Here is a 26,896-nt window from a genome sequence, read left to right as displayed (position 1 = left end):
CTCCCCGCTGATTGATAGCGGTTGAAAAGAAAGAGGAGTGATAAGGAAAATGGGCTTTGACTGCAAAGAGCAGGAGATATGTCAGAGTGGCTGGTGGGGGTGGTAAGGGGGCTAAGGAGGAGGCAGGTGCTGACATGCGGGTGCCCCCTGAGGGTGTAGTGTGGTTGGGGGGCAGTGACAGGGTGTACTGGGTGACATTCCCAAAGAGTCAGGTTCTCAAGGGCCACCACAGATGGTAATGACTATCAGGCTATACCTGACAGGGAGTAAGGGACAGGAAGGGATGGGGATGCTCAGTTCAGTGACACATACAGTGTGACCCCTCCCTGTTTTTTGTCACTTTCTTTGTCTTTCTTTTTTCTCTCTCTCTCTCTCTCTCTCTCTCTCTCTCTCTCTCTCTCTCTCTCTCTCTCTCTTTCTTTCTTTCTTTCTTTCTTTCTTTCTCTCTCTGTGTCACGACAGCACTGTAGACTGATATCTTTGTACGATGTTCTTTCTATCTGTATTATTTTCCATGTGCTGTATCTGTTCATATGACATCTATGGGTCTTTGTGTCCCTAATTTAGTGAAGGTGTACTGACATCTTTCCACATGCATTCTTTGTATCTATATTATTTTCTGTTCTATTTTGTATTTTTTACGATACCCTTTTGTCATTTATTACATTTTTGCCATTTTATTTGGAGGAACCAGTTAAAGTTGCTCTTACACCTTGCCTGTTTGAAAGTTATGAAGGAACTCTGCTGACTAAGTGCCAAAGTATGTATAGAAGGTAAGGGAAATAGGTGAAGGTAATCATCGTGGCCAGCAGAGTCTGAAGGAAGGAAGGGGGGATTGAGTATGAAATATCAGCTCAAAATAGATGGGCCTTCTTGTCTCCATGGTAACTGCTAGGAAACAGCACCACATTCAGTCATCAAATGAGAGGTTCCTGGTGTTGTGCATAAAAGAGCGAGAGAGAGAGAGAGAGTGTGTGTGTGTGTGTGTGTGTGTGTGAGTGTGTGTGAGTGTGCGTGTGTGTACTGTATATAGGGTGTGTGTGCATATGAGTGTGTGTGCGTGTCACACCCATCACTTTATATCAAAGGCTCTAAACATGCAAAATCTCAGCCGGTACATTTAGCTCACTTTTCACTATATATACTCAACAAAAATATAAATGCAACATGTAAAAGGTTGGTCCCATGTTTCATGAGCTGAAATAAAAGATCCCAGAAATGTTGTACAAGCACAAAAATCTTATTTCTCTCAAATGTTGTGCACAAATGGGTTAGTGCGCATTTCTCCTTTACCAAGATATTCCATCCACTTGACAAGTGTGGCATATCAAGAAGTTGATTAAACAGCATGATCATTACACAGGTGCACATTGTGCTGGAGAGAACAAAAGGCCAATTATTAAAAAAAATTACCCCCTTTTTCTCCCCAATTCCATGGCATCCAATTGGTAGTAGTTACAGTCTTGTCTCATCGCTGCAACTCCCATACGGACTCGGGAGAGGTGAAGGTTGAGAGCCATGCATCCTCCGAAACACAACCCAACCAAGCAGCACTGCTTCTTGACACAATGCACATCCAACCCGGAAGCCAGCCGCACCAATGTGTCGGAGGAAACACCGTACACCTGGCGACCTGGTCAGCGTGCACTGTGCCCGGCCCGCCACAGGAGTCGCTAGTGCGCGATGAGACAAGGATATCCCTGCTGGCCAAACCCTCCCTAACCCGGACGACGCTGGGCCAATTGTGCGCCGCCCCATGGGCCTACCGGTCGCGGCCGGCTGCGACAGAGTCTGGGCTTGAACCCAGAATCTCTGGTGGCACAGCTAGCACTGATGCAGAGCTGTTGCCAGATCATTTTATGTTAATTTCTCTACCATAATCTGCCTCCAACGTTGTTTTAGAGAATTTGGCAGTACGTCCAACAGGCCTCACAACCGCAGACCATGTGTACCCACGCCAGTCTTGGACCTCCACGTCCGACTTCTTCACATACGGGATCCTCTGAGCGGTGGTGCTGAGGAATATTTCTGTCTGTAATAAAGCCCTTTTGTGGGGAAAAGCTCATTCTGATTGGCTGGGCCTGGCTCCTCAGTGGGTGGGTTTGGCTCCCCAGTGGGTGGGCCTATGCTTTCCCAGGCCCACCTATGGCTGCACCCCTGCCGAGTCATGTGAAATCCATAGATTAGGGCCAAATGAATTTATTTCAATTGACTGACTTCCTCATATGAACTGTAACTCAGTAAAATCTTTGAACTTGTTGCATGTTGCCTTCATATTTTTGTTCAGCATATTTAAGCACTGACAATGTATTGATGTAAGCGTCCATTTATTTCTAAAGTTAAAATTACATAGAGACACAAACTACCCTCGGTAATTGATAAAATATCTTAAAAACATATTTGCAAAATATATTCAGACTATTGCCAGAGAAAAATATTGGCGCCGTTTTGCCAAGAGAGATATCAAACAGTTAGTACAGGGTGGCAGGTAGCCTAGCAGTTAAGAGTGTTGGGCCAGTAACCGAAAGGTCGCTGGTTCGAATCCCCAAGCTGAGTAGGTGAAAAATCTGTGTTATGACGCTGACTTTGTCCTTTCAGGTATCACCACTGTGTTGACAATGACCACCCTTAGTACAGTGGCCAGGACCTCCCTACCCAGAGTCTCCTATGTGACGGCCATGGATCTCTTCGTCACTGTGTGCTTCTTGTTCGTTTTTGCGGCCATGATGGAGTACGCCATCCAAAACTACTACGCCTACAGGGCACAGAAGCCCCGCTACAACAAGACAAACAAGACACAGAGACTGGTGAGCTTTCCTCCGTACCATGTAATAATGTAATGGTGTACCCTTCCTCCATACGATGTACTGGTGTACTTTTCCTCCGTACCATGTAATGGTGTACCTTTCCTCCATATGACGAAATGGTGTAACTTTTCTCGACGCAGTGTAATGCTGTTATAGACATGGACCGAAGTTGTTTGTGTTGTCACAGTCAATAGCACTAGCCATGGTAGCGATTATGGTCTCAGTGGGTGGAGGTCTAGTCCATCCTTCATATCTCCATCCTCTTGCATCAGTCACACTGTGCATGGGCTGGGATAGTATTACAGTCAGTGTCTCTGGCCTGCATGGTAGCAAATTGGGAGGTTGCCCCCCGGTGAGGGTTGAGGTCTGGTCTATCCCCCCATCCTTCATATATCCATCCTCTTGCACTGCCGACCGGTCACACAGTGTACTTGGTAAATGCCGTGTCATGTCATCATGTCATGTCGTGTAGTGCTGTCGAGCCAGTGAGTGAGTCCCAGCTCAGGGAGAGCACTAAGCCGAGGGGTTCTATCTCATTGCCTGCCTGGGCTATGACAGCGTCCTGCTGGGTGTGGGAGGACACGGCCCGCTGCGGAGCTTAAATGCATGACAGCACAGCTCCACTCACAACGCATCAGCTCTCTTTCTCTCTTCATCTCTCTCTCTGTCTCTTTTCATCTTTCCATCTGTCTTTCTCCCTTGTTTGCCCACGTGTATTTATTGTCTCCTGTCTGGCTTTTGTTGTCCCCCCGCCCCCTCCCTGTTGCCTCTCTCAATATTCAATTCAATTCAAGGGGCTTTATTGGCATGGGAAACATATGTTAACATTGCCAAAGCAAGTGAAGTAGATAATATACAAAAGTGAAATAAACAATAAGAAATTAACAGTAAACGTTACACTCACAGAAGTTCCAAAAGAATAAAGAAATTTTTATTGTCATATATGTATATATACAGTGTTGTAACGAGGTACAAAAGGGAAAATAAATAAACATAAATATGGGTTGTATTTACAATGGTGTTTGTTATTCACTGGTTGCCCTTTTCTTGTGGCAACAGTTCACAAATCTTGCTGCTGTGATGGCACACTGTGGTATTTCACCCAGTAGATATGGGAGTTTATCAAAATTGGGTTTGTTTTTCGAATTCGTTGTGGATCTGTGTAATCTGAGGGAAATATGTGTCTCTAATATGGTCGGTCATACATTTGGCAGGAGGTTAGGAAGTGCTGCTCAGTTTCCACCTCATTTTGTGGGCAGTGTGCACATAGCCTGTCTTCTCTTGAGAGCCAGGTCTGCCTATGGCGGCCTTTCTCAATAGTAAGGCTATGCTCACTGAGTCTGTACATAGTCAAAACTTTCCTTAAATTTGGGTCAGTCACAGTGGACAGGTATTCTGCCACTGTGTACTCTCTGTTTAGGGCTAAATAGCGTTCTAGTTTGCTCTGTATTTTTGTTAATTCTTTCCAATGTGTAATTATCTTTTTGTTTTCTCATGATTTGGTTGGGTCTAATTGTGTTGCTCTCCTGGGGCTCTGTGGGGTCTGTTTGTGTTGCTGTCCTGGGGCTCTGTGGGGTCTGTTTGTGTTTGTGAACAGAGCCCCAGTACCAGCTTGCTTAGGGGACTCTTCTCCAGGTTCATCTCTCTGTAGGTGATGGCTTTGTTATGGAAGGTTTGGGAATCGCTTCCTTTTAGGTGGTTGTAGAATTTAACGGCTCTTTTCTGGATTTTGATAATTAGCGGGTATCAGCCTAATTCTGCTCTGCATGCATTATTTGGTGTTTTACTAGGATATTTTTTGCAGAATTCTGCATGCAGAGTCTCAACTTGGTGTTTGTCCCATTTTGTGAATTCTTGGTTCACAACCATGAAGGGCAATGGGTTCTATAACTGATTCAAGTATTTTTTGCCAGATCCTAATTGGTATGTCGAATTTTATGTTCCCTTTGATGGCATAGAATGCCCTTCTTGCCTTGTCTCTCAGATCGTTCACAGCTTTGTGGAAGTTACCTGATGTTTAGGTCGAGGTATGTATAGTTTTTTGTGTGCTCTGGGGCAGCGATGTCTAGATGGAATTTGTAAATGTGGTCCTGGCGACTGGACCTTTTTTGGAACACGATTATTTTGGTCTTACTGAGATTTACTGTCAGGGCCCAGGTCTGGCAGAATCTGCAGAGGATCTAGGTGCTGCTGTAAGCCCTACTTGGTTGGTGACAGAAGCACCAGATCATCAGCAAACAGTAGACATTTGACTTCAGATTCTAGTAGGGTGAGGCCGGGTGCTGCAGACTGTTCTAGTGTCCTCGCCAATTCGTTGATATATATGTTGAAGAGGGTGGGGCTTAAGCTGCATCCCTGTATGAGGCCTTCCTTCCTCTGCCCCCTCCCCACATTTCTTGCCCTACCTGCTCTCTCACCCTCTCTCACACTCCCTCTCTTTCTCTCCCTTTATCGCTTACACATCTAAGGAGATGGCCTTCCTCTGTCCCCTCCCACAGACCTACTCGATGCTAGACATGGGGCTCAGGTCCCCCACGACCGTGGTTCCGTTGAACAACAACTACTCATACTGGCAGGACTATGAGGACGTGTACGAGTGTCTGGACGGGAAGGACTGCCAGAGCTTCTTCTGCTGTTACGAGGAGTGTAAGGGGGGAGGGTGGAGGAAAGGACGCATCCATGTCGACATTAGGGAGCTGGACGCTTACTCGAGAGTCTTCTTCCCTACGTCGTTCCTCCTGTTCAACATTGTCTACTGGGTCTCTTATCTCTACCTTTAGCAGTTTCAGTTGGATTTGATAGAATTCGTTTGGACAAGTGTGGAAAGACTCAAATGGGAAGAGGAGATGTCACAAGACATAAGATGTCACTCAGTGGTAGCTTTGTGCACGTTGACACTTGATTGGTTGGTGGGTTAGTGTAGCCAACCAATAGACAGCTGTGAGACCCTAACACCAGGATGCTAGCCAGATAAGAGGTAATGAAGCATCCACAGTGCCTTCTTCAGGAAGGGGCCATCACCTATACAGAGGTGCAATAAGAGGACTAGAAGCTTTGGAGTTTTTCCTACATAGGTTATCCCACATACGCCGTTTCAACGCATGCTATACTGTTCATTAAAAGCAATGAATAGTTAGTGTGGACTGCACTATGAAATTATCCTATTGTTGCTTTGTATTTCTTAGTTGCATAGTCATTGCAAGCCATTTGAAATATATAGAACCTCAATATTATTAATTTTAGGCATCAACAGGATCTTAAATATTAGGTCATTGATAACATTGATTTGGTTTAGATTAATATACATTTATATCATAAACATTTGAATTATGTTTCCTGCCAAGGGTGATATACAACAAGAACATGCATAGTATACCTTACAACACACCATAACATAATTTAAAGATGAAAAGACTACTTTTGTAAAATAATGTATCTAATAAAGTTTTCTTTTGTAACATATAGAGTTTTCCAGAAAGTATTAACAGACTATTTGATAAATAAATAAATTGTCTGAGGACAAGGAATGGTAAGGTTTCAAACTAAAGTAATATGGAGATGTTGTTTAATTAATTTACAGAATGAGGACATACATTTATCTCCATATAGCAGGCCTACAATACATCATAGGCTGAGGGCCAGGGTAGCATTTGGGTCAATACAGTACTGTATATATTGTGCTAGTATTCAGTACAGTAGTAATACATTTTTTTATGGTTTCTCTCCAGCAACACTATTGCTATTTTCTTGAGTAAGAACATGTATAGTTCATGTTATATCATACAGTAGCTGTTGTACAAAAACAGACAATAACATCACAAAGAATTGTGAAAGGTGTTTTTGGAGTTAAAAATCGTTTTATTTACTGTATTCACTGTTTATTCACTGTTGTTTCTGCAGTGGTTTGACTTAGAAGTATGGTAGTATCCTGTATTCTATGTTTTAAGAGAACTTGTATGTGAGAGATGTTTTCATGCTATTTTCATAGTTGAATGTAGATCATACTTTAGACCAACAACAAATAGTTGTTTTCAACTCTGTATAAGAACACAAATATTGCACTTCATAAGTGTCTTAGTTTGATATAATGCATTTACAATAAATCAAACACTATTTTCTAAGTCTGATGGAACACACCCTTTTGTTACAGCAGATCTGAGAGAACCACTGTCTAGGTACAGCTATGCTTTTTAGAGAATCCAGTCTGTGGTATTGCTTAAATTAATAAAATTATCTTTGCTCACGGTCTGGAGTGTGTGTGTGCACGTGTGTGGGTAGGTGCGTGTGTGTAGGTGCTTGCATTCACATGTAGGTCTGGTTTTGTAGGAATGGTTTTGTCTCTGACGTGGTTGCGATAGCCCACTTTAAACCTCACACTGTGCATCCTGTTGTTTCAAATTATGGAGGCAAGTCAATGAAAAGTCATTATGCATAATAATCACACCTATTAGGAAATAGGCCAAGGAAATCTAAAACAGACCCTTTAATTCCCACAGAAGGAAATTAACTCTACACACGATTCATGTCTATTGCAGAGTAGAACGTTATACAATTAGTGTCCCCATATAGAAATAACCAGATGTTATTGTTCAGGGCCTGTATTCACAAAATTTCAGAGCAGCAGTGTAGATCATATGAGATCATATACACAGGGGACACCTGATCCTAGATCAGCATCTACTTTGAGATACTTTTTGAATACGATCCCGGAGCTCACTGAAGCAAGAATATGCATATTCTTGGTACCATTTGAAAGGAAACACTTTGAAGTTTGTGGAAATGTGAATTGAATGTAAGACAATATAACACAATAGATCTGGTAGAAGAAAATACAAATAAAAAACTAATGTTTTTTTTTCTATCACCATCTTTGAAATGCAAGTGAAAGGTCATAGTTCTAGCCATCACTCTGGTTGTAATTCCGATAGTGTCCACAAGATGGAATTGTATGTGCAAGTTTCAGATGGATAACTTGAAGTATGAGTGAACTACAAGACTTTTAGTGTGAAGTCCCCAGGTACATTTGGGCAAATCGTGAAGGAGAAATTCACGTTCATATTACATCTATCTGCAAGAATATCGTCAAATCTGTTTACTTGGACTTTGATTTAGATTTCCAAGTATTAGTAGCCATATTATAAGTTCAACATTTACAAAACAACCAGTTTTCATAACTTAATAACTCTGAATATCCTTATAATTTTTGACCAAAATGAAAAGGCATGCTGTCGTACAAGGTTAGTAGCTACATTTTACATGGTTTCCGGATACTCCCATAAAGCCTATCTAGCTAGCTTTGTTTGAACACGATTGGTGCTTATTTGACAAAGATACAGTCGTTCAAGTGATGGCCACCAGCATCATCAGCGTGCCATGAATTTAATAATGAATGTAATGGTGCTCCGTGGGATGTTCAAAATTTCAGATATTTTTTTATAACCCAACCCTGATCTGTAATTCTCCACAACTTTGTCCCTGACCTGTTTGGAGAGCTCCTTGGTCTTCTTGCTTGGTGGTGCCGCTTGCTTAGTGATGTTGCAGACTCTGGGGCCTTTCAGAACAGGTGTAGATATACTGAGATCATGTGACAGATCATGTGACACTTAGATTGCACACAGGTGGACTTTATTTAACTAATTATGTGACTTCTGAAGGTAATTGGTTGCACCAGATCTTATTTAGGGGCTTTATAGCGAAGGGGGTGAATACATATGCATGCACCACTTTTCCATTTAGAATTGTTTTGAATTTTTTTGAAACAAGTTACTTTTTTTCATTTCACTTCACCAATTTGGACTATTTTGTGCATGTCCATTACATGAAATCCAAATAAAAATCTATTTAAATTACAGGTTTTAATGCAACAAAATAGGAAAAATGCCAAGGGGGATGAATACTTTTGTAAGGCACTATAATTGCTGCAAAAGTTGCTCTACAACTTATTGACTTGGGGGGGGTGAATAGTTATGCACTCTCAAGTTTTCTGTTTATTTGTCTTATTTCTTGTTTGTTTCATAATAAAAAATATGTTGCATCTTCAAAGTGCTAGGCATGTTGTGTATCAAATGATATAAACCCCCCCAAAATCTATTTTAATTCCAGATTGTAAGGCAACAAAATTGGAAAAATGCCAAGGGGGTGAACACTTTCGTATTCCACTGTACAGTACTTAACAAATTAACTTAGTCATGCATACAATTTTCTGAGAGATAGGACACCTGGACAGGAAATCCCAGGGGTGTGTGTGTAAGTAAAGGTATGAGATGATGAGGGTTGTGGGGGTGTTTAAGGTCCAGTGCAGTCAAAAATGTTATTTTCCTGTGTCTATATACACTGCTCAAAAAAATAAAGGGAACACTTAAACAACACAATGTAACTCCAAGTCAATCACACTTCTGTGAAATCAAACTGTCCACTTAGGAAGCAACACTGATTGACAATAAATGTCACATGCTGTTGTGCAAATGGAATAGACAACAGGTGGAAATTATAGGCAATTAGCAAGACACCCCCAATAAAGGAGTGGTTCTGCAGGTGGGGACCACAGACCACTTCTCAGTTCCTATGCTTCCTGGCTGATGTTTTGGTCACTTTTGAATGCTGGCGGTGCTTTCACTCTAGTGGTAGCATGAGACGGAGTCTACAACCCACACAAGTGGCTCAGGTAGTGCAGCTCATCCAGGATGGCACATCAATGCGAGCTGTGGCAAGAAGGTTTGCTGTGTCTGTCAGCGTAGTGTCCAGAGCATGGAGGCGCTACCAGGAGACAGGCCAGTACATCAGGAGACGTGGAGGAGGCCATGGGAGGGCAACAACCCAGCAGCAGGACCGCTACCTCCGCCTTTGTGCAAGGAGGAGTAGGAGAAGCACTGCCAGAGCCCTGCAAAATGACCTCCAGCAGGCCACAAATGTGCATGTGTCTGCTCAAACGGTCAGAAACAGACTCCATGAGGGTGGCATGAGGGCCGACGTCCACAGGTGGGGGTTGTGCTTACAGCCCAACACCGTGCAGGACGTTTGGCATTTGCCAGAGAACACCAAGATTGGCAAATTCGCCACTGGCGCCCTGTGCTCTTCACAGATGAAAGCAGGTTCACAATGAGCACGTGACAGACGTGACAGAGTCTGGAGACGCCGTGGAGTACGTTCTGCTGCCTGCAACATCCTCCAACATGACCGGTTTGGTGGTGGGTCAGTCATGGTGTGGGGTGGCATTTCTTTGGGGGGGCCGCACAGCCCTCCATGTGCTCGCCAGAGGTTGCCTGACTGCCATTAGGTACCGAGATGAGATCCTCAGACCCCTTGTGAGACCATATGCTGGTGCGGTTAGCCCTGGGTTCCTCCTAATGCAAGACAATGCTAGACCTCATGTGGCTGGAGTTGTCAGCAGTTCCTGCAAGAGGAAGGCATTGATGCTATGGACTGGCCCGCCCGTTCCCCAGACCTGAATCCAACTGAGCACATCTGGGACATCATGTCTCGCTCCATCCACCAACGCCACGTTGCACCACAGACTGTCCAGGAGTTGGCGGATGCTTTAGTCCAGGTCTGGGAGGAGATCCCTCAGGAGACCATCCGCCACCTCATCAGGAGCATGCCCAGGCGTTGTAGGGAGGTCATACAGGCACGTGGAGGCCACACACACTACTGAGCCTCATTTTGACTTGTTTTAAGGACATTTCATCAAAGTTGGATCAGCCTGTAGTGTGGTTTTCCACTTTAATTTTGAGTGTGACTCCAAATCCAGACCTCCATGGGTTGATAAATTGGATTTCCATTGATTATTTTTGTGTGATTTTGTTGTCAGCACATTCAACTATGTAAAGAAAAAAGTATTTAATAAGATTATTTCTTTCATTTAGATCTAGGATGTGTTGTTTAAGTGTTCCCTTTATTTTTTGAGCAGTATATATTTCCACACTATGAGATTGGAATAATACTGGGAAATTGTGAAAATTATGATAATTCCCTTTTAGTGTTAATGCTGTATGAAAAGACTGCCTGAAATTTCTGCCTGTTTTAGTGGGATGGAGTTTTGGCCTTCAATAGTGACATCACTATGCGGTAAATTAGACCAATAAGAAAAAGAGTTTGAAACCTCTTTGCCAACAGCTAATATCAGTTTTCCCCTCCCCACTCAGACAGTCCCTTTGATAAGATATTTTTCTTTCTTTTTGAGCATTTTAATTTAAAAGAATCACGGTAAGGTACTTAATTGTCACACAGAAATGATTTGATATTAAGATAAAAATGCCTGCGTTAGACGTTTAAAGCTGGATCTGGAGACTAACTGGGGACTTCCTCATCCACATAGGGAGATTCTCCTGGAACAGCAGGCTCTCACAGATGCTACTGCTGACCTACTTTATGACATACAGTTGAATTCGGAAGTTTACATACACCTTAGCCAAATACATTTAAACTCCGTTTTTCACAATTCCTGACATTTAATCCTAGTAAAAATTCCCTGTTTTAGGTCAGTTAGGATCACCACTATATTTTAAGAATGTGAAATGTCAGAATAATAGTTGAGAGAATTATTTATTTCAGCTTTTATTTCTTTCATTATATTCCCAGTGGGTCAGAAGTTTGCATACACTCAATTAGTGTTTGGTAGCACTGCCTTTAAATTGTTTAACTTGGGTCAAATGTTTCGGGTAGCCTTCCACAAGCTTCCCACAATAAGTTGGGTGAATTTTGGCCCATTACTCCTGACAGAGCTGGTATAACTGAGTCAGGTTTGTAGGCCTCCTTGCTCGCACACGCTTTTTCAGTTCTGCCCACAAAGTTTCTATAGGATTGAGGTCAGGGCTTTGTGATGGCCACTCCAATACCTTGACTTTGTTGTCCTTCAGCTATTTTGTCACAACTTTGGAAGTATGCTTGGGGTCATTGTCCATTTGGAAGACCCATTTGCAACCAAGCTTTAACTTCCTATGTTGCTTCAATATATCCAAATCATTTTCTGCCTCATGATGCCATCTATTTTGTGAAGTGCACCAGTCCCTCCTGCAGCAAAGCACCCCCACAACATGATGCTGTCACCTCCGTGCTTCCCGGTTGGGATGGTGTTCTTCAGCTTGCAAGCCTCCCCCTTTTTCCTCCAAACATAATGATGGTCATTATGGCCAAACAGTTCTATTTTTGTTTCATCAGACCAGAGGACATTTCTCCAAAAAGTACGATCTTTGTCCCCAGGTGCAGTTGCAAACTGTAGTCTGGCTTTTTTATGGCAGTTTTGGAGCAGTGGCTTCTTCCTTGCTGAGTGATCTTTAAGGTTATGTCGATATAGGACTTGTTTTACTGTGGATATAGATACTTTTGTACCTGTTTCCTCCAGCATCTTCACAAGGTCCTTTGCTGTTGTTCTGGGATTGATTTGCACTTTTCGCACCAAAGTACATTCATCTCTAGGAGACAGAACGCGTCTCCTTCCTGAGCGGTATGACGGCTGTGTGGTCCCATTGTGTTTATACTTGCGTACTATCATTTGTACAGATGAACGTGGTACCTTCATGCGTTTGGAAATTGTTCCCAAGGATGAACCATACTTGTGGAGGTCTACAATTGTTTTTCTGAGGTCTTGGCTGATTTCTTTTGATTTTCCTATGATGTCAAGCAAAGAGGCACTGAGTTTGAAGGTAGGCCTTGAAATACATCCACAGGTACACCTCCAATTGACTCAAATGATGTCAATAATCCTATCAGAAGCCTCTAAAGGCATGATCATTTACTGGAATTTTCCAAGCTGTTTAAAGGGACAGTCAACTTAGTGTATGTAAACTTCTGACCCACAGGAATTGTGATAAAGTGAGTTATAAATGAAATAAACTGTCTGTAAACATTTTTTGGAAACATTACTGGTGTCACGCACAAAGTACATGTCCTAACCAACTTGCCAAAACTATAGTTTGTTATCAAGAAATTTGTGGTGTGGTTTAAAAACAAGTTTTAATGATTCCAACCTAAGTGTATGTAAACTTCCGACTTCAACTGTACACATACAGTGCCACATTTTATTACGTTACAGCCTTATTCTAAAATTGATTTAAAAAAATACTCAGCAATCTACACACAATATCCCATGACAAAGCGAAAACAGGTTTTTAGACATTTTTACAAATGCGTTAAAAATGAAAAACAGAAATACCTTATTTACATAAGTATTCAGACCCTTTGCTATGAGACTCGAAATTGAGCTCAGATGCATCCTGGAGTCCACCTGTGGTAATTTCGATTGGACATGATTTGGAAAGGCACACACCTGTATAAGGTCCCAAAATTGACAGTGCATGTCAGAGCAAAAACCAAGCCATGAGGTTGAAGGAATTGTCCGTAGAGATCCAAGACAGGATTGTGTTGAAGCACAGATCTGGGGAAGGGTACCAAAAAATGTCTGCAGCATTGAAGGTCCCCAAGAACACAGTGGCCTCCATCATTCTTAAATGGAAGAAGTTTGGAACCACCAAGACTCTTCCTAGAGCTGGCCGCCTGCCCAAACTGAGCAATCGGGGGAGAAGTGCCTTGGTCAGGGAGGTGAACAAGAACCCGATGGTCACTCTGACAGAGCTCTAGTGTTCCTCTGTGGAGATGGGAGAACCTTCCAGAAGGACAACCATCTCTGCAGCACTCCACCAATCAGGCCTTTATGGTAGAGTGTCCAGACGGAAGCCACTGCTCAGTAAAAGGCACATGACAGCCCTTTTAGAGTTTGGCACCTAAAGACTCAGACCATGAGAAACATGATTCTCTGGTCTGATGAAATTTGAAGAAGATTGAACTCTTTGTCCTGAATGCCAAGAGTCACGTCTGGAGGAAACCTGGCACCATCCCTACGGTGAAGCATGGTGGTGCCAGGATCATGCTGTGGGGATGTTTTTTCAGCGGCAGGGACTGGGACACTAGTCAGGATCGAGGGAAAGATGAACGGAGCAAAGTACAGAGAGATCTATGATGAAAACCTGCTCCAGAGTGCTCAGGACCTCAGACTGGGGCAAATGTCCACCTTCCAACAGGACAACGACCCTAAGCACACAGTCAAGACAATGCAGGAGTGGCTTCGGGACAAGTCTCTGAACGTCCTTGAGTGGCCCAGCCAGAGCCCAGACTTGAACCCGATCAAACTTCTCTGGAGAGACATGATAATAGCTGTGCAGCGACGTTCCCCATCCAACCTGACAGAGCTTGAGAGTATAGAGTATAGAAAGACTGTAACGTAACAAAATGTGGGAAAAGTCAAGGGGTCTGAATACCTTCCGAATGCACTGTACATATGAATCATTGTTTATACGTCATTGCATACAAATTTTGGTCCAGTCCATTGTGACTTTAATATATTCAGTAGAAACAACCTATATGAATCACAAACATGTATAGTTCCCAAGTAATGAATCATAACCCATGGAAAGCAAGAAAAACTAATTACTAAAAATAATTTACATCCTAGAAAACCAGAAACAGGGCTGAAGGCACACTCAATAAAAAAAAGAATACTCTGGTCTATCGTGTTTTGCTCATATAACTGATTTGTAATTACAATTAGCAGTAAATTAAGGGCACACAAAAGACTGCATATGCCTGACTGGTCTCCCAAAAGGATTACGAGAATCCATGACCATGTTAGATGGGAAAAAGTGGCCCTGAGTCATACTTAATTATACCATCAGTATATTTGTCCAAATACCTATGACTTCTTCACATGGGGGCGACTAGATATATTAAGTGAGTGGTAGCCAACCAGGTTTTCCTGGAGTATCGTTCCAAATAGGCACCACACCTGATCAACTGAGCTAATTGATCAGTTCAATGACTGCCTAAATTCAACACACCTGGTCTTCCAGGTCAGTTAAGTCAAAAACATGAAGTGCCTGCGACACTCCAGTATCCAGGAATGCCTACCCCTGCATTAAGTGCTTTTCATTCAACAGATATATATGAAAATAAAAGGTGACATTCTGTACTGTTGCCTCATATGAAACATTTGAGCTCAAATCCAAAATGCTGTAGTATAGAGCCAATCCCACCTGTACTGTGTCGACTACAGCAGGGATCCCAAACTTTTTCACTTGGGGGCCCCCTTCCAGCATTGGAGAACATCCCGAGCCCACCCCCTGCGCACATGTGCACGCGCCACCTCTATTTCTATGGCCACATGCACTGTTCATGATACATACTGTTCACACACCTCTTGTTAGTGGAGAGAATTTTGCAGGTTTAATGCTTATTTCCTGCAATACTACACATTTTGTCATGGTGTGCAAAGAACATTTTACACTTTTAATGCACATTTTCTTGCAATTCTATACATTTTGCCATGTCTAATGTGTATTCATGTGATATTTGAGTGACAAAAAATTACAACAATATATATGGGATAATAAAAAAGACTAAAAAAAACATTAGCTGACATGGGCTAGTTGATCTGGACATTTCTGACAAGTTAGAAATAGCTCTCTAAGGTATGCAATGACTAACATGACAAGAGAAACTGTTGATGCACTTCCCGATTTCGGAATTTCACCCCCCCCGCCGACCCCACACGCCGCCCCCATTCAGAAGCAGTCGAGTAGCAAGGTTGTATAGATACGTTCCTCTTTATAACCTTCTGTTTCCTGTGGGCACCTGGATACCCAAACGGTCACTGTAGCTGTAGGTTTGAGTGGCACTTTGCCTGTCGGAAAAAAAGAGGCTGGGTATACTCCAACTTTGACATGGCATAAGGAAAGCATAAAGGTTTAACGCATAACTGCCCCAAAACAGAAATAAACTGAGAGAATGGCTGTACTTCCCGATGTCACACACTGTACCAATTCCACACTTAAATTAGATGTCTTGGGCCTCCTGAGTGGTGCAGTGATCTAAGGCACTACATCGCAGTGCTAGCTGTGCCACTAGAGATCCTGGTTCGAGTCCAAGCTCTGTCGCAGCCGGCTGCGACCGGGAGACCCATGGGGCGGCGTACAATTGGATCACCGTCGTCTGGGTTAGGGGAGGGTTTGGCCGGCAGGGATGTCCTTGTCCCATCGCACTCTAGCGACTCCTGTGGCGGGCCAGGCGCATGCACGCTGACACGGTTGCCGGTGTACGGTGTTTCCTCCGACACATTGGTGTGGCTGGCTTCCAGGTTACGCGGGCATTGTGTCAAGCAGTGCGGCTTGGTTAGAGTCATGTTTCGGAGGACGCATGGCTCTCGACCTTCGCCTCTCCCGAGTCCGTACGGGAGTTGCAGCGATGAGACAAGACAGTGACTACCAATTGGATACCACGAAATTGGGGAGAAAAGGGAAATAAATAAATAAATAAAAATACAAATGTGAGGTCTTGCAGCTCTAAAAAAACGTAAATTCAAGCAACAAGGCTGTCTACAAAAACCTTAAGCTGCAGAAGGTAGACGCTACACACCTGTCAGTCCACGCTCTTCGTTAGCAAAGGCATATCTATAATAATGCCATACCAGTCAGGCCGTTTTGTAAATTGTGTACACAAGCAGAGGTTGAGTAGAAGCACAGTGAGAACAACAAGCTGAAACAAACCCACACTTGGAAGCCTCTCTCCTTTATCCTCTCAAGAGACACACGTGCAAATGTGGCACCATACGGTTCTCACCTCCTATCAATATTTCCTCCTCACTTGTCGGAGTTGCTGCCTTTCGCAAATTGCTCTCCTGTTTGGCCACCTTTAATGTCTATATGTCACAAAAACGTGCAGGCTGAGGCTCATCATTTGTCAAAGTGTCATTGACTTTGGTGTGTGGGTCAACCTTTCCACAGGCTCTCATTGGCCCTTCTGGCGTCTCTAAAATGTGTCTTCTTGATGAACATTGTGACCAATTGTTTCTTGACACATGCGACTTAAGGTCAAGTTCTTGATCTACAGTGGGGCCTCCATTCACTGAAATTCACCAACAGGTCTAAAATGTATGACCAAAGCTGACCCAGGCATAATACTGAGCTGCACGCATGGAAAAAGTATTCATTGTTGATGCTCCAATGGGAAGACTCCATTGTTTATTTCCCCAATATCCAATGTGGGTCAACTAGTTACCGAATGCATATCAAATCTTGACCTTGGGCTTACCTACATTCATTGACATTCACCGACCGAAGATACTGAACTGTCGACACTAAGGTTAGATGAAAATAAATCTGAAAAATGTGCAAAGGACGTGACAAAAAAATTAAACTTGCTCCAATGTGAGGATCTGACAATAAAGGCAATAAAGTGGGTAGCACTTCAATTTACAGTACTAATACAAAATTGTGTGGTATCAATGCCCACATCACCCCACAGTCTGTCCATATACATAAACTATGCATCAGTGCAAACATTCAGATGTCCCTCTCCCAACACCTAACTAGTGAGAACCTCGCCAAATGGAGTATGTTGATATCTCCAAAGACATTAGCTGCCCATAATGATTATCATCTCTAAATTGTATATGCCAATAATGGGGAAAGTGTTGATGAAGAATGAACCATTAGCCCTGCATCTGTTATCACACTGTTCATTTTCAGGAATCTGTTATGAGACCCGAGGCTATATCATCGCATGGACCAGCTGTTTCCTCAAAGGCCTTTCCTGGAATTGGGCATTCCAAGTGTGTGTGTTTGGTTTTACTATCCTTGTGGGGGCACGAAGTCTTCACAAGAATAGTAAAACAAGGAAGGAGTAAAACAAGTAGGAACATTTTGCCAGTTCCGACAAGGAAAAAGGCGATATTATGCTTAGGGGTTAGGTGTAGGATTTAGGGTTAGGGGTTAAGGTTAGGGTTAGGACTAGGGGAAAAAAATAATTGGAATGGGAATCAATTGTTTGATAGTCAAACAAATGTGTGTGTTGTGTGCATACTGGTTCCTAGAGAGGACAGGGGTTAGAAGAACAGGCGATACCTATAAAACCAGACAAAATAGCTCAATCAGGGATGCAAACTGGTGAGGGCCCAAAAGGGTAACACTTTTTTTTGGCACTGAAACATGCAATAAATCCCTGCTAGGGGGAAATGTAGGTTTTAACTAAATAAACAACAAAACATATGATCTACATGATCAGTCTGTGTGTAAAATAAAAAGTGGTTCATGTGAACCTAACTCACAGCTAAAAAATGTAAAGAAAGCAATCCAATGTAATTTGTTGCCTAGACTTAACTGAAAATGACACTCAAGTCTTGAGAAAAAACAATACACTAATTTTGCAGTTAGCCTTTATAATAGAACACTAGTGACCACACACATCTAAATATTGCACTTAGTGGCCACATAGTAGACATCGATCAAGTGCACAAGGCTACGTGTGCAAAATAACGTTCACTGAGTATAAAATGTAATAATCCCCACCTCACTCACACAAGTGTTACTGTCAAGTTCAACACAACAAAAGCAATATCTTTGGGCTACACTGCACATTATTACATTGTACACCTTCTGCCTGTGGAAGTATGTTCTACAATGTGCCAGCAGAGCATGATACCCTTTGTTGACATAATTGATCTCTTTCAGGCAGAGTACACCTGGCATACCCCTTTTATCCACTGTATTGAAAAGGTGAGAAAGAGGGAAAGTGTGTGGTGTTCCTTTCACCTTTATAATGGCATCCAGCTTAAGCCGGGCCCAGCTCATCTGATGTAACGTTAGCTAGATAACGCTAGCTGTCTGACTGTGTTAGCCAGCTAATTTTTACACCATAAACTCCATTAGTTGATCAGTTAAGTTGGCTAATGTTGCTCAACATTAGCTAGCTAACAGAGAAGTCGATCCAGCTAGCAAGATACTGTACTTAACAATGCCACCACACTTTCTACCTCACCTTAACCTTTCCAAATGCCAGTTGTTTTTCGGTTACAGCTCATGAAGTACGCTTCATCACCTTCTCACCCCCCGTCTTCGTGGTCAAGCTTTTCACCTACCTCTTTGTTATCATTCAGGGGACGCGCTGCTGTAAATGGCAAACTGTCTTTCCACTCTCTGCTGTCTTTCCAGAGCGCGCGCTGATGCTGTAACTAGCAAATTGGTTGTCTCTTCTCTCTTCAGTCGTGTGCTGCATTATGTTGTTATGTGAACAACTGGCTGAGCTTTGGATACAGCCAGTATTGTTCCAAACGCGCATCACTTGTTCGCTTACAGCCAGTAGTGATCCAAAGCCCTCCCTCCCAAACATTTCTCATCAGATCTACACAAATCACGTAGGTCGCCTATTTTGGATTCAAAACTGCAAATTTCGCCAAAAGATGACTAGTTTGCATCCCTGTAAACACACACAGCTTATATATCATAGCTAAACACACATACAACTTATGTAACATAGCTAAACACACAGACAGCTTATGTATCATAGCTAAACACACACACAGCTTATATATATCATAGCTAAACACACACACAGCTTATGTAACATAGCTAAACACACACACAGCTTATGTATCATAGCTAAACACACACACAGCTTAGGTATCATAGCTAAACACACACACAGCTTATGTATCATAGCTAAACAAACACACAGCTTATGTATCATAGCTAAACACACACACAGCTTATGTATCATAGCTAAACACACACACAGCTTATGTATCATAGCTAAACACACACACAGCTTATATATCATAGCTAAACACACACAGCTTATGTATCATAGCTAAACACACACACAGCTTATGTATCATAGCTAAACACACACACAGCTTATGTATCATAGCTAAACACACACACAGCTTATGTATCATAGCTAAACACACACACAGCTTATGTATCATAGCTAAACACACACAGCTTATGTATCATAGCTAAACACACACACGGCTTATGTATAATAGCTAAACACACACATATCACGTGTCTTTGAACCACAGGTTTGTAATATGGTCACGTCTCTCAGTTTGCAAATTAGATATCTAAAATGGGTAAGTCAATAGATACACTGTGCTAGCCTTTCCCCAGAACACAGTCATACTCAAAATAAAATGAATGCATTCATGGAATGTTGCTTCACATGCTTGATCTCACTTAGAAGTGAGATCACTTCGGGCCTCCCGAGTGGCACAGAGGTCTATGGCACTGCATTGCATTGCTAGAGGCGTCACTACAGACACGGGTTTGATCCCGGGTCTGTGTGGCTGGCTTCCGGGTTAAGCGGGCAGGTGTTAAGAAGCGCGGTTAGGCGGGTCATGTTTTAGAGGATGCATGACTCGACCTTCGCCTCCCGAGCCCGTTGGGGAGTCGTAGAGATGAGACAAGATCGCAAAATAGTCTACTGTATTCTTACTCAAAAGAATGTTACAGCATATTTGGTAGGTAGAATAAAACATTTCTGTGTGACTTTGAATGCATGCTGCTTTTACTCTGCTTTTCTCTGTGCTTCAAAGGCCCATTACGAGGCAGAGACCCCCGTCAAGACTATTTATAACCCAATCAGCCATGTATTCGTTCCTTTTCCCCTTCTTCTAGTGGCACTGCTGATGCTACCAAAGCTGTGAAACCACAAGAGATCTGCCTCTGACGCCTGCGTGAAAACAACAGCTGCAGGTGGCGGGGCTCAAAGGAGAATCAGCAGCGAAAATAGATATTTAGCTATACACATAAAGGACCGACTTTTCTGCTTGTCACTGCCCTGTAAAATTCGTTGTCTCGTGACAATCATCAACGTTTTTCAAATCAAGCTGCCTTGAGTGTCACCTGTATAAAATCTCATTCGACACATATCAAAAGACAAGCTTGGCTGGTTCTACAGTATGATGAATGGACTGGATTGATTTTCAGCTGCAATTTATATCAGTGATGTAGTAAAGTCACTAACCCTCGAGTCCGAGTCGAGTACCGAGTCACAAGTCCCCAGTGTTAGAGTCCAAGCCCCTGTCCTTTATACTCGAGTCACAACTCCCTTGGTAGCGCTGAAAGTTGTTGTCCAACCATTTTTTGTTGTTGCTATATTTCATTACAGTGTGGCACATTTGTAAGGCTAAACAGATAATACAGCTATCCAACATTTGCTGCTGTAACGTAACTAGTATGTTGAGTTATGCAAAAAAAGAGAGATTTTCTGACTACAAAGTGATAACTGGTCAAGTCCGAGTCACCCCTGGTTGAGTCCGAGTCGAGTCATGAAAATCCTAACTTGAGTCTGAGTCACTACAACGCTGATTTATACTGTAGTTTACAGTGCCAAGACTATGTAAAAAGAGATACACAGGAGGTTTTCACTGCATAATTAATAGTGCAGTTATTTTACTACTGTCATGCCCTGATCTGTTTCACCTGTCCTTGTGATTGTCTCCACCCCCTCCAGGTGTCGCTTATTTTCCCCATTGTATTTATCCCTGTGTTTCCTGTCTCTCTGTGCCAGTTCATCTTGTCTGTTTCAAGTCAACCAGCGTGTTTTTCCCGTGCTTTTGCTGGACTCTGAACCCACCTGCCTGACCAGTCTGCCTGCCCTGACCTCGAGCCTGCCTGCCACTCTGTACCTTCTGGAGTCTGATCTGGGTTTGATCTTTTGCCTGTCCACAACTATTCTCTTGCCTACCCCTTTTGGAACTAATAAATATCAAACACTCAAACTATCTGCTTCCCGTGTCTGCATCTGGGTGTGACCCTGAGCCCTTATAACTACATATCTGTTACCTAGCCTGGTTCCAGATCTGTGTGTGCTGTATTGCCAACTCCTGGTCATTGTCATGCCAAACATTTGTTAAGCAATTGTTATAAGAGTAGAATACAAACTAATCTGGGACCAGGCTATTTGTTCCCCAATTTATGGTACAAATACTGACTTTGCACGTTCCGCAATACCCCTCCAGTGTAGAAATGTGACATGCCCTTTAGATATACCTGGGCAAACGTTCAGTTGGTGAGATTCCAGAGTGACACTATAATAAGACTAAAATACGATGGGAACCTGTACCAGTCGCCGAGAGCAAGGCAAGATGGTGCGGTCACACAAAGGGTCGATTGCTATGGATTCCAGGCCTAAAGTGGGATGGATTTCAGATACCTCAAACCTCAGTCTGTAGCCCGAGGGTATTGATGGCATGTTGACCAAACCATGCACAGACAGAAGTCATTTGTTGTTTTGCCGCCTATATGATAAAGTGAGTTTCTGTTGAGTTTCCTGCTGCCTGGTATTGTGATCTGCAGTGGCAATTTTCCGATAGCATGGCCTTGGGTTACAGTGGCATATTGATTGGTTTGAGAGAAGATAAATGCATATAGCCCTGCTTCTCTTCTCAGTAGAGCTCCTTTATGGTGTCCACTTTAGGACACCCTCTGCCTCACTCGGCTTGAGGCTGAGGGTGTCCTAAAATGGACACTGTACTAAATATCTCAGGAAAAGAATTACACGTGGAAAAGCGACAGCAAAATTGCAATTCATTGCATTTTACTGAGCGATGCTCTATATTACTGATGGTGATTATAATTTATGCACTGACTGACGGCTGCATCTTCATCTGGGATTGGGACGAGTTAATCAAGAGATTACGAGAAAAACAGTAACTGAATTGGCAGTTACGAAAATATGTATGGAATTAACTTGGTAGATTGGATATGAGAGTAGTTCCTAGAAAGTGTTTTGTATTGTAGCTTGAAGTACCATCGGAACGTCCAGCTTTGGAGGGTTGTCTTGGGAGATCAGAACTATGAGTGATGGATTGATTATAAAGAAAAGTCACAGAATGCTCTTATGGTCCCTATACTTTCGATACCCTCAATTCTCAGACATCCCAATATTTTATTTCACCTTTATTTAACCAGGTAGGCCAGTTGAGAACAAGTTCTCATTTACAACTGTGACCTGGCAAGATAAAGCAAAGCAGTGCGACACAAACATCAACACAGAGTTACACATGGAATAAACAAACGTACAGTCAATAACACAATAGAAAAAAATCTATATACAGTACAGTGTGTGCAAATGGGGTAAGATTAGGGAGATAAGGCAATAAATAGGCCGTAGTGGCGAAGTAATTACAATTTAGCAATTAAACACTGGAGTGATAGATGTGCAGAAGATGAATGTGCAAGGAGAGATACTGGGGTGCAAAGGAGCAAAACAATAAATAACAATATGGGGATGAGGTAGTTGGATGGGCTATTTACAGATGGGCTATGTACAGGTGCAATGATCTGTGAGCTGGTCTGACAGCTGATGCTTAAAGTTAGTGAGGGAGATATGAGTCTCCAGCCTCAGTGATTTTTGCAATTTATTCTAGTCATTGGCAGCAGAGAACTGGAAGAAAAAGGCAGCCAAAGGAGGAATTGGCTTTGGGGGTGACCAGTGAAATATACCTGCTGGAGTGCGTGCTATGGGAGGGTGCTGCTATGGTGACCAGTGAGCTGAGATAAGGTGGGGCTTTACCTAGCAAAGACTTATAGATGACCTGGAGCCAGTGGGTTTGGCGACAAATATGAATCGAGGGCCAGCCAACGAGAGCATACAGGTCGCAGTGGTGGGTAGTATATGGGGCTTTGGTGACAAAACCGATGGTACTGTGATAGACTGCATCCAATTTGCTGAGTAAAGTGTTGGGGGCTATTTTGTAAATGACATCGCCGAAGTCAAGGATCAGTAGAATAGTCAGTTTTACGAGGGTATGTTTGGCAGCATGAGTGAAGGATGCTTTGTTGGGAAATAGGAAGCCGATTCTAGATTTAATTTTGGATTGGAGATGCTTAATATGAGTCTGGAAGAAGAGTTTACAGTCTAACCAGTCACCCAGGTATTTGTAGTTGTCCACATATTCTAAGTCAGAACCGTCCAGAGTAGTGATGCTGGACGGGCGGGCAGGTGCGGGCAGCGATCGGTTGAAGAGCATGCATTTAGTTTTACTTGTATTTAAGAGCAGTTGGAGGCTACAGAAGGAGTGTTGTATGGCATTGAAGCTTGTCTGGAGGTTAGTTAACACAGTGTCCAAAGAAGGGCCAGAAGTATACAGAATGGTGTCGTCTGCGTAGAGGTGGATCAGAGAATCACCAGCAGCAAGAGTGACATCATTGATATATACAGTACAATACACTCTACTTCACTCCTACAGATAAAACTCTCAAATTATATTGCCGAGTGATATCTGGAATGAAAATATAACCTCCTGTTCATAAATTCCATAATAATTCAAGGCAGGGTGGTGGAGGCAGCGGTGAGAAAGTCGTAAAGCAGAGACTCTGGGACGGTTTCAGTTACAGACAAACAGCATAAATCAGCCGATGGGAAATGACATTGAAATGAAAGGATGACACGGGAGGAAATTGCTCCAAATGTTTACACTCTCCCTGTAAATGTATACAGCATTCAATCAACATTGACCAAAAGACACTCAAAAAGACGAGTTTTTCTCACCAACGGCCTATTTACAGTATGAGTCCATAAGGTAAAGAATCGAAGTGGGCACATAGGAAGATGGGAAGATAGGAACAATAGATGGTAAAGCTTGCTTAGTGGAGAGATACCAGATTTTTGTAATTTGCAAAGTCTATAATATGAATTTTCCTTTATTTCTGTTAATCTCCAACTCCTTAAAACTGTTTTTATGACATGAATAATGCATAAGGAAAACAATCCCTGACATATCCCCAAAACCTTGATAGATTTCATTTGGAACACTGAGACATCCAGTTATAACCTATGACACCAGTTGGTAGCAGGCTCCGGGCATTAAAGGGGAAGGATATATGATGAGCTTCCTGTTCCTGTACGGCTGACAATAATGAATATTAATGGCAAATGAAAAATGCATTAGTCTGGGAGATGTTGGGTCTGCTATGTTATGTTTTTCCATGGGAGCTGAGAGGAGCCAAAGATGCCCTGTGGTGGTGGGGCAGAGAATAGAACATAAACCAAGGGGTGTCTTGTCTCCACCGCTGTGTGGCTAGTCTGCTAGCAGGACAAGGATTTAGGTCATTGTGACTGTTTCTACATTATTATCTAACACAACACTATCAGAATATTTCAGGATTATTCTTTTTTTTCCCCTTTATAATTTTACCAGTTTGTCCCACTGAGATAAAAAAAGGGGTATTTATTTTAAGGACAAAAAGTGCATGTTTGAGACTAAACTGCTTTGAAACAATCAGTAGTGTGGTGCTGCAGATTTGAAACTCCAGTAAAAACTTCTACATAGCTTACATAGAGGTATTGTTTACCTATAGTAGTAATTCATGCATGCTTGTGTGAAGTGATTATTTAGCAGAGAGCATAGATCATTAGTGGTCTTTGAAAACTGAAAAACTTAGGGACTTAAAAATGCTAATTAGCGGAATCAGATTTTGAAACTGACTTATTTATCATAAAAACAAAGCCACAACCAAATCAATGCAATGTACTTTCTTCAAACCAAGTGTTTGGTCTAAAATGCCACCAGCTATGCTTCGGAAGGTGAAGATTGAATCATCCAACACCCTTGGCGAGTGGAGCGAAGACTAGCCAATCGCCAAGCGGCACTGACAATTACAGACACCACCAGTGGATTTGGAGAGATGGGGGGTCAGCACGGAGAACAGAAGGCTATAGAGATTGGTACATTTTTACATTTTAGTCATTTAGCAGACGCTCTTATCCAGAGCGCATACATTTTATTACATTTTAAGTACTGGTCCCCCGTGGGAATCGAACCCACAACCCTAGCGTTGCAAGCGCCATGCTCTACCAACTGAGCTACAGTGGGACTGGTAGAACTCCGCTTAGAAACAAACAGGGAAAATAAAGCCCACTAAACTCAATTTACTTTGAATTAACTCGTATGATAGACTGAGCCACTACAGTGAAGTGTTTGATTGAGAACTGGGTGTGTTATTTTTCACGAATACCAAATCAAGGACGAAAATACTCCCTCCTTAGTTTATAATTGGTTTGAATATGTGCATCACACTTGATGTGGGAAAATTGAATCCAAACTGATTGAATCAAATTCAACTCTCAGTTGGGTACTGTATGTTTCTGGATTAGCATTCAGAGTGGTTTGCCACAGGTACTGTAGGCTACCTGAAGAGTTTCTATTGTCAGATATACACTGTGTACAAAACATTAGCAACACCTTCCTAATATTGAGTTGCACCCACCTTTGCCTTTAGAACAGCCTCAATTCATCATACAAGGTGTTGAAAGCGTTCCACAGGGATGCTGGCCCCTGTTGACTCCAATGCTTCCCACAGTTGTGCCAAGTTGTCTGGATGTCCTTTGCGTGATGGACCATTCTTGAAACACTCGGGAAACTGTTGAGAGTGAAAAACTCAGCAGCGTTGCAGTTCTTGACACACTCAAACCGGTGAGCTTGGCACCTCCTACAAACCCCATTCAAAGGCAATTCAATCTTTTGTCTTTTGAGACATGTCATCCAATTGCCTCAAGACTTGAAAATCATTTAACCTGTCTCCAACCCCTTCATCTACACACGCATTTTGCTACACCCATAATAACGTCTGCTAAATATGTGTATGTGACCAATACATTTTCGTTTGATTTACACTGATTGAAGTGGATTTCACAAGCGACATCAATAAGGGATCATAGCTTTTAGTTGGATTCACCTGGTCAGTCTATGCCATGGAAAGAGCAGGTGTTCTTAATGTTTTGTATACTCAGTGTAGAACACACAGACCACCCTATTCAGGGTTGGGGCCAATTCCATTTCAGTTTGGTAAATTCAGGAAGTAAACTGAAATTACAATCCCAAAAATGTTAACGTTCCTAATTGAAAATCACTTCCTTGTTTATAAAGAATTGACCCCCATCCCTGACCTCAACGCCAAATGACCGTCATCAGGGAGTTCACTATTAAGATTTGAAGCAAAATTGAAGGTTAAAACGGCAGTGTAGAGAAAGAGACATTTCGGGTGAGGTATTACTGTATTGCATACACGACACGGCAAGAACAAATGATTCACCATGCCAAACTTGACAGTAGTCCCTCGTGAACTACATGCTCAGCGGTCTAAATAAGTGATGAGCCTTTTGAAAGGTTTGGTGCTCCAAGGGCGGGCTGTTCCTTCTGCCTTAGTAGTAACATTCCTGCAGTTCTGTCCCAACAAGGAAACTTCATGTGCAGGACTCTCACTCCAAGATCCCATAGTTCTTTTCCACTGGAGGCACATGCAGGGAAATCTCCCGTAAAG

General features: G+C 42.6%; 1 protein-coding gene across 2 annotated transcripts in view; it reads left to right on the top strand.

Moving 5' to 3' along the window:
- Window positions 1-7,055, top strand: part of LOC106575271 (gamma-aminobutyric acid receptor subunit gamma-3) — a 47,861-nt gene extending 40,806 nt beyond the window's left edge. The window contains exons 8-9 of one of the 2 annotated variants that reach the window (XM_014151690.2): window positions 2,599-2,807; window positions 5,276-7,055. In XM_014151690.2, the coding sequence (XP_014007165.1) occupies window positions 2,599-2,807; window positions 5,276-5,587 (521 nt within the window). In that variant the 3' untranslated portion in view covers window positions 5,588-7,055. The remainder of the gene's footprint in view (window positions 1-2,598; window positions 2,808-5,275) is intronic. The other variant, XM_014151691.2, reaches the window with a different exon arrangement.
- The last annotated feature ends 19,841 nt before the right edge of the window (window positions 7,056-26,896 follow it).

Source organism: Salmo salar, chromosome ssa17, assembly GCF_905237065.1.
Source record: "Salmo salar chromosome ssa17, Ssal_v3.1, whole genome shotgun sequence".
Taxonomy (NCBI): domain Eukaryota; kingdom Metazoa; phylum Chordata; class Actinopteri; order Salmoniformes; family Salmonidae; genus Salmo; species Salmo salar.
Note: the sequence above shows the minus strand (reverse complement) of the source record. Positions and strands in the feature narration are given on the sequence as shown.